The following is a 14,345-nucleotide window of genomic DNA, read 5'->3' on the forward strand; positions in this document are numbered from 1 at the left end:
TCAAAATTGTGTTTATTCCAGCAACCAGACAGTGTCTGATCAAAGTGATCAACCGAAAAAAAGGGAAATCACAAATAAAATGTTTTGTTTATGTTATTCTTTTCTCATTTTCCATTTATCAGCCCGTCTTCTCTCCCCCAAGGGACGCCAAAACTGATAAATAGAACTAGAGAAGAAAAAGGTTACAAGTTGTATCTTTCTCACAACGTGCGAAAGTGTGGAAGACGGAAAAATAACGTTGTTTTCCTTCTTACCACGTCTTTTTCTTCAGTTTTTTTCTTCGAATAAAAACAAGCAAGTCGAGACTAAAAACTAGGTCAAACTTCTTCCAAATTCTTGGGATATTTAGGATATCTTGACGCCTTTTCGCCCAAATAGAAGTTATCCAAACACTGGAGATATGATAAGATAAGCTGATCAGCTAACATGGAGATCATTGAAATGATTCGTTTTAGGTCAGATTCATGAAAAAATACCGCGTCGAGCGGAAGATTTTGGAAGAAAATCGAAGGATATCGGAGCTGAGTTTCGATTGACACAGAGGAGTTTATTCTCAAATCTCATTCAAAAAACCAGTGAAACCCACAGAAAAATCGTTTTTTCTTCACAGAACCCCATACAAAACGTTGAGAGTATATAAAATTTCTCCAATAAACTTTGGGAGCCCCCAACTTTTCTATTTGAAAAACGAGAGCGGGCAAAATCGACAATTTTCTCTCGGTGAAAGAGAGAGATGAGACACAGAAAGCTCCGCGGGAGAGAAAGAGAGGGTAAACAACAACAAACGCAGCTAATGGCCGAATTTTGTGCCGTGTGGCCGAGTTTTCTCAGTGAGCCGCCCGATTGTGCTCAGATTTTGCTCAGTGCACGTGGAGTAAATATGTACTTTATGATAAAAAGAAAGTACATAGACTAACCGTTTCTATCTTTTTCTCAATTAAATTTCAAAAAGAGAAGTTAGTAGGAGTGTCTAACCAAATGTACGAAATAAAGTGAACTTGGCGATCTTTTATCATACTGCGGGAGTGTCTACCTTATCACAACGATTTAGTGTACTTTCGTACATTCAAAGAAGCAGAAAACCCAAAAGAAGGACAAGTGTGGCAAAAGTGACTCGGACACGATTATAATTAGAGACTGTTTACGATTGATAAGGACAAAATTCAAACAGTGAAAGTTGATGACTGATAAATGAACACTTAATAGTCGAGCACGTGGTCAGCGGAGCCCGAAAGACGTGGGAATGAACTTTGAACATGGTGATTTCAAAAGTTCAAGCTATTGGTTGACTGGAAGAACAGTCAAGATTTCGTTTTTTTTACGAAATCCTAAACTTATTGAAGACAACTCGACAAAGTCTGAATCCGTTAGATTTTGAACCATTCTGAGAACTGAAAATTGTTTAAATGACAATATCAATTTGAAAATGACTGAAATAGCCAGAATAAGTCGTGTGAATTTTCCATTTTTATGTGGAAAAAGTCCATTCTTGAATTTACAGTCGATTTAATGAGCCTATTCACAAGTGAAATCAGGGAGCTTAGTTTTTAGATGTGAACCAGAGCTGTGCGGAAGTAAAATTTTTGAAAAGGGAAGAAGGAAGAAGGAAGTAAATTTTTCAAAAGGGAAGAAGGAAGAAAGAAGAAAATAGTGAAAAAAGCCCGGAAGAAGGAAGAAGGAAGGAAGAAGGAAGTTGAGTTCCGAACCGGGAAATTGGAAGTTAATTTTTAAAATGACAAATTTGAGGAAACTTTGTTCTAGTCATCTCTGAAAACGAATTTTGATGTTGTTTCATACAAAATTCCGTCAAAAACCACCAAAATTCCGCCAAAATTCCGTCGAAAATTACAAAATTTTAGTAAACTTTTCAACGGAAAAAGGAACAAGGAAGAAGGAAGTAAAATTTTAGAAAAGAAAGAAGGAAGAAGGAATAAAAACGTGAAAAAAGCCCGGAAGAAGGAAGAAGGAAGTCGAAGGAAGGAATTCCGCACAGCTCTGATGTGAACCGTAAAAAATCTGCTGGACGTCCCAAAAAAATTCAAATGAAAATCAAGAAAAAAATCAACCAGAATCCACGTCATTCTCATAAACTTTTGGCATGTTCTGCTAAACGACCAACGTACGACGGTCACGGACACACACAATCGGACCGACGTGGCGGGGAAAAGATATGAAACAGACGGTGCAAAGTACATTTCACTCCTCCCTTGATTTTGTTTCGCTTCCTGCGTCTCATTAGGCGCTCGGTGTGTCTCATTTCCAACGAGCGGGAGGAGAGGAAACGTAAAGAAACGAGTTGATGATGCTGAAGATCACGAGGAGGAAAAATTGGGGGGTTGTCAGTTCGGTTATCAGTGATAAAATAGTGTGCGAGACAGAGAGACGCAGGAGGCAGTTGTGTTCGAACTGCATGAATGATGAAAGGAATAGGAGGAAGAGAAGAGGTCTCTGAACCGATGGAACCCCAGAGAGGACAAAGTACATCAAGGTCGTCAAGATTTGAATATTATACCTATATTCGGACATTCCGGTGCTTGGAAGCATACTTGCAAACCGGGCCACCGCGTAATTCGCTTCAAACACAGTTTTATGAGCTAAAAAATATACCAAAATGTAGATCTCGGCGAGTTCTACCTCGTTGATAAATAACGGGCCAGTAGTTGGCCAGTGACATTGAGCTCGCCGAGATCTACATTTCGGTATATTTCTGACCTTTTAACATTGAGTTTTAGCGAGTTACGCGCCAGCCCGGTTTGCCAGTATGCTCTGATATAGTTCAAAACAGTAAAAAAGAAACGATAGGTCAATATAATGGACATTTTCCGGAACTATTGTAGAAGAACATATTAAAATCTAGAATAGTCGAAAATCAGGAACAGACAGGAACAAACTCACACAGGTCGACCGATAATGAGACTGGCTGTATGGCGAACACCGTTCAGAGATCAATATACCACATTGGACGAACCCGTTCCTCCTCCTGGCCATTCTAGAATGTTCGCTATCTTCCTCTCTCACCCTATTAATCTAGTTCAACATCTATTCACACCATAATTGCTGTCGTAAATCAAAATGTCAACTACAGAATGGTGCACAAAGTGACTACGTGTAGTTTGGAGTGTGAGAAACTACTGCCAAGAGAGAAATAAGGTAAACTGGCTCCGACGCTAGCTGTATAATCTTGACAGAACAAAGTCCAACTTAGTTATCCGAAGTTTTCGTACCCACTTCTCTGTTGTTTTTTCCTTTTTTCTCTTCTTTTTTCAGTGCAGTGATACGAAAAAGTGTAAAATGACGCCACACTGACACCTGTCGAAAACCAAAACAAAATATCATCTTTATCGAGACGAAAAATGTTCAAAAACGTCGGAAAACCAAAATAAACAGTGATTTTAATGATAGTCAAAAACGATTTTTGATGATCGCTGTTTATACTTTATTTGTAAACAAATGTTTCGAACGAGACGAAGATCGGTGTTTTGGAAAATGCAAGAAAATTGTGGTTTTTAATTATTTTTTGAAGAAAACTGTGTAGTTTGAGTAGTGAATTCGGGGTTTTGGACGAAAAAACTTCATAGAAAAACGTCGTTTCGTCATGAAATGGTGCTTAAAATGCAAAAATATATTGGAAATGTCACTTTTTGACAGAATCTTAGTTTCAAACAATTATGCTACGAAAATTCCGAGGCCGAAGATTTTCAGCAATTTGTGAGTGGAAATTGAGAAAACTGGGAGAATATATCATGTTTGGATTCAAATTTCACTATTTCCTGACTAAATTTTTCAGAAATCGGCAATTTTTCACTATTTTAGTCAGGAAATTTCGCTATAAGCAGCGCTAAACTAAATTTTTCTAGTTTTAACGATGTTTAGCAGCGCTGAGTTCAAAAATCGCTAAAAACTTCATTTCTGAGTCGATTTTCTCGGAAGTTTGTCATTTTAGTGTCATTTTAGTGGGTAAATGCCTGTCCCGGACCGAAAATTCGCAAAAAAAAAAATGTTCGTTCTGGACGAATTTTCTTCGAAATCATTGTTTTTTTCCACTATTTCACTTGAAAAATGTCAACTTTTGAGCGATTTTCAAGTTTTTAACGCATTTTTAAGGCAGCGTAGCATCGCTGAAGTTAAAAACGTCAGTCAAAATGCGATTCTACATGAAAAAGCTGAAAATCTCAATGCTGGATGTTGGAATTCGCTTTCAAGTAAAAAATTGAAGAAAATGCTGAAAAAAAGGTTTTCTCAAAGATTTTGAAGAAAAACCTGCTTCTAGCAACAATTCTGACCAGAAAGCTTGATTCTGAGCATAAAAAACGAAAGTGCTTTTGATTTCGAGTCAAAATTCTAGCTGAAAGCTGAAAAAAAACGAGTTACGCACTTATTTTCTCATTCTTCGACTCAATTTCTACAAATTTCGGCGAAAAAGAAGCTTTTGACCCTGAATTTGTAATTTTCAGTAGAAAAATAAAATAATTTCGTGCCGAAACAACGCAATTTGAGTTTTTCGAGAAACCAATAACGAATTTTTGACAGAAGTGAAAGTTTCTAGCGCACATTTTTAGATTAAATTTGAAAAATATGGCTGAAAGCTGTGAAAATCAGTTACAAAAAGGAAAAATGACAAATGGAAAGACGCCAAAAAATTAAAAAATGATGACATTGAGTGTTTCAGTAAACATGCTCCAATGAACTACAGTAACCTTTTCGGAATTTAAAACTTTTTCGCGCGAAGATTTATGCATTTCTCTGCGAATTTCTTGTACTTTTCCTTCGTTGTAGCCTCCACAAGGTCGCATTTCTTCTCTCACTTTCTTCTTTATCTACGTGTGTCCCCCACGTGTGTCAATCCCCGGGACAAAGTGCGTCGATAGGGGGGGTACAAAGTACAAAGGAGAAAGAGAAACAGTGAAGAAAAACGGCAAAAAAATTTATTTTTATTGGGCTAGGTGAGGGTTTCCGCTGCAAAAAAACTATAGTGAATGTTTTTGATTAGAAAGAAAGAAAAAGAAGAACCAGTGACAGAGAAAGAGAGGGAAAGAATTACAAAAAGAAGCGGGACCTGCCCATAAATTACAGGAAAAAGGGGATTGGAGACAAGCATTTTCATACAAGAAAACGAGGGGAAAATGCAAATAGAAAAAAATCTGGGATACAATAAAATGGGTTCTCTTTTTCAAAAAATCTGTTGGGAATGTTCTAGGCATCCGGATCCTCCGCCGGCTTGGAGATCTTCTCCCACGATTCCTCCGAACCGGAGTCCGACGAGATGTTGAGTTCGTCGAGCTCGTCGACGAGGAATGCTGGAATAGGGGTGAAAATTAGGGAAAAATCAAGAAAATTCGATTTTTGGAGTCAACATTAAGCTGAAAACGTTAAAAACAGCTCATTTTTCAGATGGAACCATGACATCTACTGAAAATCTGTCTGTCCGGATGTCTGGATGCGCAAAGTAGCAATTTTTAGATGAAAAATCACGCTGGAAAGGCACATTTCTTTGAGAAATAAGGATCTGTAGGTCTGTCTGTAGATCTGTTTCTCCAGATGTCCGAAACTACAGTTTTGTATCAATCTGCTGAAAATCTGTCTGTCCGAATGTCCAAAAGTCCAGATTTCCATTATTTTTACCCGATTTCCGCAATTTTTTAGTCTGTTCGTGTGTCTGTGAGTCCGGATTTCCACAATTCGATCATTTCCAGGCGAACTCGGAAAATTCCGTTGAAAATCCGAAAGTGTCTATCTGCTGAAAATCTGTCTGTCCGGATGTCCAACAATTCAGATTTTCTCCATTTTCAGCCTTTTTTGAGCTGATTTTTCATATTTTTCAACTGAAAATAGAAATTTCGGCTATCCGGATGTACAGATACACCTCAATGGTTATTTTCTTGTAAATATTAAGATTTTTTCAGATTTTTTGCCCATCAATCCTAAATTATTCCATTAAAACTACACTTACACATATCAGGATCTGAATCCTTCTGCTCCTCCTCGTTCTCTTCGTTTTCTTCTTCGACTTCTTGCTTCTCGTCTCGCATCGAAAACGGGACGAAATCGATGTCCCGTTTCAGCACCCGACCCTCTAAATGAGCGATGAGCGTCGTTTGAGGAGGGATGAGTGGGCGACGGTTACGGATTTCCGTTATACGCTCTTTGAGAGACGGATCCGTTATGCCTGAAATATAAATTTGTGCTTTTTTTGTAGGTTTGAGGGATACGTACTTGAACATTTTTGATGATCTTTCAGAATTTCGTCTAATTCTGAATGATAGTAAAAAATATGACTTTTTCGCGTAAAAAAATCAAAAAATTCGGAAAAACTTGAATTTTGGTGCCAAGGCTTAAGGTCCGGGCCCCTTGGCAAGTTTGAAGGGATATAGGCTATCTGTCTGTGCATCCAGCTATCCGGATGTCCTCTCAACTTACTCTGAGAGCTCAACCCGAGCCATTGAGCCACAATATGAGCCAACAATCGATCCGACGATGCCGGATAGTGGCCGATGAAGACGGCCTCCGTATCCTGTTGATTCCGAGCATCGATCCGGAAGACGTTTCGCAGCTCCTTCTCCAGGAAATCAACGAAGGCCTGGAAAAAAGATATTGATGGAAAAAAAGTAACGAAAATCGGGTTTTCAGTGGGAAAACGCGAATTCTTTAAAAAAATGAATACATTTTCGAATTTTCGAACGCTTTTGACCAAAAAACGAAGGAATTTGAAGGTTTATGATGATAAAAATAATTTTTTGATTAAAAATCCCGGAAATTTTAAGAAAAACTGTGAATTCGGCGATTTTTCGTCTAAAAATCTGAATTTCCGATCGTTTTTCGGTGAATTTGAAGGTTTTAAGCGGAAAAAATCGACGACAATTGGGTGTTTGAACTGAAAACTCGGATTTTAGTGGGAAAAACTTGAAAATCATAGTTTTGAGCACTAAAATTGAATTATTTCACGAATTTCCTTTCAAAATTGAACGAAATCACGTTTTTCTTCTATCGAAAAGAGTCGAAAAAAAAACAATTTTCGATTAAAAAAATAGATGATTTTCTGTCTGAAAATTGTCAAAAATCTGTTTTCCGGCATTAGAAAAACAGAAAATGCTTACCCAATTGACCTTCCGACCGAGAAGAGCCATCCGACTCTTGTAGTCGATACGATCGAAGCACGCAGCTCCAGAATACGGAGAGAAGCCTGAACAGTTGGAAATTCGATAAAAACTTTTGCAAACGTTAGCACGGCACGCTTTTTACAACCTCGCTCTACCGAAACCGAAGAAAACAGTGAGCAAAAGTGAGAGACTCAGAGAAAAAGAGACTTTTTCGAGGGAATTTCGGTGGAGCGCGGTTGTAATAAGCGTGCCGAGCTAATAAAAAAAACTCACGCTTCGCCGGCTTCTTGGTGGGACTTTTCCCGCTGCACGAAGTCGCCGGAGTTCCTTTTGAAGTCGTTGGCGTGTCGACGACCGACGGCTTCTGGAGAGACGACGTCCCATTGAGGATTCGACGTTGCTCGACTTCGTCTCTCGAGCAGAACTCGTTCCAGAGCTGAAAAATGAAATGTTTTCAGTAAATCACATGGCTGGCGCACTTTTGACGCGTCGTATGGAAAAATATGGAAAATCTCATACTTGCAAACCGGACCGGCGCGTAGATCACTTTAAAAAAAACGCAATCTTATGGACTGAAAAATATACCAAACTGTAGATCTCGACGAGTTCTATGTCAATGACCTGAAACTGGCAGGATGGCGGATCGGTATTGTGCCGCTGGCCGGGCTAGAATGGCTTTTTGGCGATTTTCGCGATTTTTGGCACCTTTTCCCGGCCCGCGACACATTAACGACTAGTCACCCGGCCCGTACTAGGTCACCGACATAGACTTCGCCGAGATCTACATTTCGGTATATTTTTCAGTCCATAAGATTGCGTTTTAAGCAAGTTGCGTGCCTGCCCGATTTGCGAGTATGGGCCTGGCGCACTTTTGACGCGTATTTCACATAGAAAATCTCACTTTCATGTTCTCCTTGTCGGCAAAAAGCTTGTCGAATGCAGTCGTTGGCTGGGAGGCGATATCCGAGCCATCCTCACAGATGTCCTCGAGATCAGTGAAGGTGAGCATGATTCTGGCTGAAAATTGAATTTTTTTTAATTGTTTCGAGACTTTTCCTCTTACCATGCTCCACTCTTCTCCACTTTCTCATTCCCATATTCCTCTTGACATTCACTCCATCCGTATCGATTTCATCGAATCGATGGGTTTTTTGAGCCATTTTCATTTTCTTCGCATTTTTGTTGCGGATCGGATGGAGCTGCTCGACGGAGATCCGACGAGCCAAGTCATTCATCTCGTCGGCGGACTCGGCGAGATCATAGCTGGAAGATGGTTGAGATGAGGGAATGAGAGAAGTGAAGGTCTTTTTGAATCAGAAAAACGCGACAGAGGCGCGCCAGACTCATGTTTTGTATCTTAAGCCTTATAGATGACTTTGAGCGCCGTTTTGAAAGGTATTTGAGCTTTCTGAGCCAGAAAAACGCGTCAGTGGCGCGCCAGACCCTTTTAAAGCTGTGAATCAAGCTTCTGAAGGCTCTAGAGGGCCTGTATGTCACCCATATTGATTGAAAACTGACAATTAGCGACCATTTTTCTCTTTTTTGAAAATAAATAAAGCTTACTTTGCATAATTATTGTATTCATCCGTGTCTTCGACACGAATTGGCCGAAATTCGGCAGGTTCCTTGCGTGGGACTCCCATGATTGAAGTTGTTGGGTAGCTGAGGTGCTGCTCGGAGCAGAAGTGAGTGTCGAAAGCTGGAATAAAATAAGGAAAATTGACGGGAAAACACGAAAACAGATGAGTTGGCAACGGAAAAAGGTTTTTTACAGAAAAAAATCGATTTATTGGGAAAAAAATTACAGAAATCAATTTTTCATCAATTTCATGGTCTCCCACTCTGCGAAAAAATAACTTTTTTCACGTTTTAATTCAATTCTTTCATTTTTTGCAGTTAAAAAAAACAGTATTTTCAGGTTTTAGACATCACAATGTATGAAAAAGGTCCCATCGATCAGAATTTTAGAAAGTAAAATTATCTATCTTATGAGCCAAACAAACGATAATTTTGGTAAAAAATTGACTTTTAAAATACAAAAAAACTGGTTTTCAGAAAAATGAGATTGTCAGCCATCTCAGCCAATATTTCATTTTCAAAAAAAATTGTAACAGTTTCAGAGGATCTTCAAGTACATTAAGTGCAATTTTTATCAGAAACCGTTTTCTGCCAAAAAAATTATACTCAAATTTCTGAAAATCGGTTTTTCTGTTTCAAGAAAGTCAATTTCAGACCAAAATTCACGTTTTCTGGCTCATTCGATAGAGAATTTCATATTCTGATGGATGGGACCTTTTTCATCCATTTCGAAGTCTGAAAACCTGAAAATACTGCATTTCCAAAAATGAAAGAATGAGATTAAGTTTCTCGCAGTTCTTTTTGCAGTGTGGAAGACCGTGAATTTTCATATAGCTTTTTGTAAAAATCACTAATCAATGAAGCGCAAACAAGCTTCCGATCATGTGACAGTTCTCACCAAACACGCATAAAAAGTGAACAGAGAGAAACCGATGGAAAAATCAATTCACAATGCATTTGATTTCCCATCGCGTGGCGCGAGGACGCGGAGGCGAAGAGAAGAGAAAAGCAGAAACAGATAGCCCTCGTTTTCCACTCATTCAACAGCAGTTTAGCGCTTTTGTTAAATATTTCTGAGGAAAGATTGAGGAAAAGTAAATAGATAATTGAGAGGAATAGATGAAAGAGCGAAGTTGAGTTGATCGGAGTGAAAAAAGTGGAAAAATGCAATTTTGATAATTTTCCGAAAAATCAAAATTATGGCTGGTGTCCTTTCGACGCGTAAAAAAAAAACAAACTTATCAGAACGAAATTGTAGAATTACCAGAACCAAAATGAAGAAAGAAAACTGGAAAAATCAGTTTTTGATGGAAAATTCTGATTTTTTGGATTAAAATCCAAACTTTTTCGCTCAAAAAACCCTATTCTTGAGGCATCCGGACATCCGAACATCCAGACACACATCTCGTCAAGAAAATAATATTTTTTGGTCTTAAAACCCCGAAAATTGGACACCCGGACACACGTTTGGACATATCAGTTTTTTTGGAAATATCAGTTTTTGGCTGGAAACTTCGGTTTCTAGACTGAAAACGCTCGATTTTAGACTAAAAATGACGAAAATTGGACATGAAACGCGCTTGCTGGCATTTATTATGGTCAAAAGCTGACAGAAAACTGACCAATAAGACGAAATAGCCTCTTCTCCTAACATCCTATTCAGTTTTCCTTGGGTCTCCAAGATCTTTGTGACGTCATCGTCATCTGATGCAACACGGAGAACACATGGAATCTACCATCTGCACGATTCTCCTTCTCTTCTCTATTTCTCCTAACACGCACATGCAAACGCACACACTCTCTCATTTCAAAGACAGAAATGTGTATAGCGGAGAAAGGGGGAAATGTTCTCCGGAGTGTGGCCATGGGCTCCCCCGGCAAAGAGGCGTACAGAGGAGCGCATTTGTTGAGGAAACAGAAAACGATGGAAGGGGACCTTTGAGCATTGAATAAATGGATTTATGTACTTTTTGAGAAGAGGAAAGAGTAATGTTTGTTTTTCATATAGAATTTGTTTTCAGGTAATCATATTTTTCCAATTCTCCTTTTCTAAATACACTCCTTTGAGAAGAACTTTTTGCAATAACTTTCCAAACTTGCTCCAGTGCTCTGTAGATCATAAAACGGTCGATATGATATCTTATCACTTTTTCTACTATCGCTATCTCTAATGTGGCGACCCCAGGCGGCTCATTCTGCACACTACTTACTCTTTTCTTTTTTTGCTTTGGTTTTTGTCGTCTAGTAGTTAGGAATCCCAATTTTTAATCAATCTGACGAGAAATATTTGGAGACGCGGCTTTCAAACAATCTATAAATTTGGTCATAGGTACTTTCGACTACGTGGAGTCCATTTCTGCAGTCAAAACCGGATAAATATCTCTGCGAGCCGAGTTATAAGCTCTCAAACTTTTCATATGGATAAGCTTATTCACACGGAATTCCAAATCGGCCGCATATAGGCTACCGCGATGTTCCCTGGGTATTCCCCAGCGGATTTGGAATTCCATGTGAAAAAACTTAACCATATTAAAAGTTTGAGAGCTCATAACTCGGCTCGCAGAGACATTTAGCAGGTTTTGACTGCAGAAATGGACTCTCCGAAGTGGAAAGTACCTATAAAAGGTTTATAGATACTTTGAAAGCCGCTTCTCCAAAGACTTCCTTTGTTAGAAACTAAATTCATACTGTAGCCAACACTCCCAGTTTCAGAAAAATGGACAAACTCCACAAGGGATGGTTCACCGAGTTCTCTCCAGATGATCTGGAGAAGATGAATTCAAGTGGAGAATCCCAGGAATCATCGTCAAAACTTCTAAAGTCAGATGGACAAGAGATGGGCGGTGCATGGCCAGGACAAGCGTTCTCACTTCAAGTGAAGAAGGTGTTGTACCATGAGAAGAGCAAGTATCAGGATGTGCTCGTTTTTGAGAGCACTACCTACGGAAATGTTCTTGTCCTCGACGGGATCGTTCAAGCTACTGAAAGAGATGAGTTCTCTTACCAAGAAATGTTGGCTCATCTCCCACTTTTTGCTCATCCAAACCCCAAGAGAGTAAGCTATCAATTTTCGAGGTTCAAATAAAAAATTAATATTTTAGGTTCTAATCATTGGTGGAGGAGACGGTGGAATTCTCAGAGAAGTCTTGAAACACGAAACTGTTGAGAAAGTGACAATGTGCGAGATCGATGAGATGGTTATTGATGTTGCCAAAAAGTAATAATTTTTTAGAAAATCCGTCAAAATCTTATCTTATTTTTCTAGATTCCTTCCCGGAATGTCGTGTGGCTTCTCACATGAAAAACTCGATCTCTACTGTGGTGATGGATTCGAATTTTTGAAGAATCACAAGAATGAGTTCGACGTCATCATTACTGACAGCTCGGATCCGGTTGGACCGGCAGAATCTCTCTTTGGACAGAGCTATTATGAGCTTTTGAGAGATGCTCTCAAGGAAGACGGAATTTTGTCGTCGCAAGGTGAGAAATAGGTGGAAATCATACTAGGGGTACTTGGCGCAAAAGTGTTGAAATTTCAAAATTTTTGAAATTTATTGCGAAAAAGTCAGATTTTCCACTATCATTCAGAATTAGAAGAAATTCTGGAAAATCATATAAAATGTGAACATTTTAGATGAACAATTGAAAAATAAAAAAAATATTCCCTTTTTGAAGCCGGGTCTTGACAAGTATGAATTTTACGTCCGATAGTGCCTTCGAGAGCGAAAATTCTAGATAATTGGGAGAAAAATCACAGAAATTTGATTTTACACTAAGAAAAATGAGAACATTGACGAGAAAAGTGGGAAGAATAGCATTATAGAAAATTTTTGCTTTCAAAAAAGGATGTTCATTACAAAAACTTTTAAAACATTGATAAATTAAAGCGAACACTGAAATTTTAGTTATAAAAACGCAGAAAATAACGAAAAAAAACTACAGTACTTTAAAGGCGCATGCACTTTTTTCTAACTGGGTTTCGATACGATAACGTAGTTTTTTACTAGTTTTGCACTAGTTTTACCTGTTGAAAAAATTTGAAAACAACGAAGAAAAGGTTTAAAATTAGGAAATAAAGCAAAATTTTGAAAAAAATCATTATTTGAAGAAACCTAGAAAATCAGGTTTGACAAGAAACCCTAATTCTAGGCGAGTGTCCATGGCTTGACCTGAAACTCATCTCCACCGTAATCCGTTCCGCCCGTGAGCTATTCCCAGTGTCAAAGTATGCAGTTGGCAGTGTGCCAACATATACATCTGGGTTGATGGGATATATTGTATGCGCGAAAGATAAGGTGATATATGCATGGCTACTTATTGGTTGTATTGGTGCTAACAAAATTGATAATGGAATGCCCTATACTGTGGAATATCGTAATCTTGTGTTTGTACCGTGCTATTCAATTTCAGGAGAATCCGTGTGGCTTCACCTTCCACTAATCGCACATTTGGTGGCATTCAACAGAAAGATTTTCCCAACGGTCAACTATGCTCAGTCAATCGTCTCAACCTATCCTTCAGGAAGCATGGGATACTTGATTTGTGCTAAGAGTGAAGTGAGTGTTTGCGATGATTAGGGAAATCCGGACTTCCAGGACCTACAGTAACCCGGGGAGCCGCTACAGAAAAGTTGTCAACTACAAAAATATAGAACTAGACTATAACAATTCATATACCAAAAATTGGAAATACATCACATTTACAAACGGAGATACACACAGTCAAAATTAAACATCTATAACAAAACGAGGCCAAAATGGAAATTTCAAAAAAAGTACAAAACCATTAGACCAAAATAAAATGTGACTAAATGAAATGTGACTAATAGTCTTCTAACACTAATATTGTGCAACAAATTGATTTTTGATTCGATTCCTATCCGTCCGTCCCCGTACTTTTCGTGTTTTGTAAGATTTCGCAATCTTTCGCAAGGAGGAACACTTCTGACCGGCTTGCGTGTTCTAAGGAATTTTTGAGTGTTGTGATGTTCTAGAATGGAGATAGACAGATTAGAACCATATTGGGACGTTTCGGAACTTTTTTCAGTTTTTCTTTGTTTACTAAGGAAGGTCATGGGTCAGTCTAGAAATATGGAACATGACCTATATCACTGAGAAGCTTTAAATCACGCTGATTCAAAATATATATTCAGGTTTTCCCCTAGAAGACTGGTATTCGAGAAAATCAAGGTCAAAGTTTGGACTGCTGGCAAGTCATTACCTTCCTGAAGTGGGAAAAATATTGGCAGCGTGATAGTGAGACACCTTTTTGAGCTCGTTTTTCTCGAATACCAGACATCGAGGCAAAAACTGAATTCATATTTGGAATCAGCGTTTTCTCAGCCTTCCAACGATATAGGTCACGCCCCATAACTCCAGACGGACTCGGTGACCTTTCCTAGTTAGTGATCCTAATCAAAATAATTTTCATCATTTTCAGAACCGCGATGTCTCCACTCCAGCTCGTGTGCTGACTGACGATCAAGTCAAATCTCTCAACTTGAGATTCTACAATTCGGAAGTCCACAAAGCCGCCTTTGTGCTTCCCCAGTTCGTCCGAAACGCTTTGGAGGAGAAGAAATAAATTCCGAAAATTGTGATTTTTACTAATTGTTCGCTAATGTGCTAATTAGGAAGAATAAATTAATTGTGAGATGATTCTTTGATGAAA

The 14,345-nt window shown here is 38.7% G+C and overlaps 2 protein-coding genes across 2 annotated transcripts; one reads left to right on the forward strand and one right to left on the reverse strand.

The window, feature by feature from the left end:
* Positions 1–5,193: 5,193 nt before the first annotated feature.
* GCK72_007082 (uncharacterized protein) lies at positions 5,194–8,740 on the reverse strand (the record flags this gene model as incomplete). The annotated part of the gene is made up of 8 exons (XM_003099850.2): positions 5,194–5,297; positions 5,951–6,166; positions 6,418–6,577; positions 7,095–7,180; positions 7,371–7,533; positions 7,999–8,114; positions 8,161–8,360; positions 8,661–8,740. The coding sequence occupies 8 exons, from the start codon at positions 8,738–8,740 to the stop codon at positions 5,194–5,196; spliced, it is 1,125 nt and encodes a 374-aa protein (XP_003099898.2).
* A 2,651-nt stretch (positions 8,741–11,391) lies between these two features.
* GCK72_007083 (uncharacterized protein) lies at positions 11,392–14,258 on the forward strand (the record flags this gene model as incomplete). Its single annotated transcript, XM_053725973.1, has 5 exons — positions 11,392–11,730; positions 11,777–11,892; positions 11,941–12,155; positions 12,825–13,231; positions 14,115–14,258. The coding sequence occupies 5 exons, from the start codon at positions 11,392–11,394 to the stop codon at positions 14,256–14,258; spliced, it is 1,221 nt and encodes a 406-aa protein (XP_053590167.1).
* Between the last annotated feature and the right edge of the window lie 87 nt (positions 14,259–14,345).

This window comes from Caenorhabditis remanei, chromosome II, assembly GCF_010183535.1.
Source record: "Caenorhabditis remanei strain PX506 chromosome II, whole genome shotgun sequence".
In the NCBI taxonomy this organism is placed as follows: domain Eukaryota; kingdom Metazoa; phylum Nematoda; class Chromadorea; order Rhabditida; family Rhabditidae; genus Caenorhabditis; species Caenorhabditis remanei.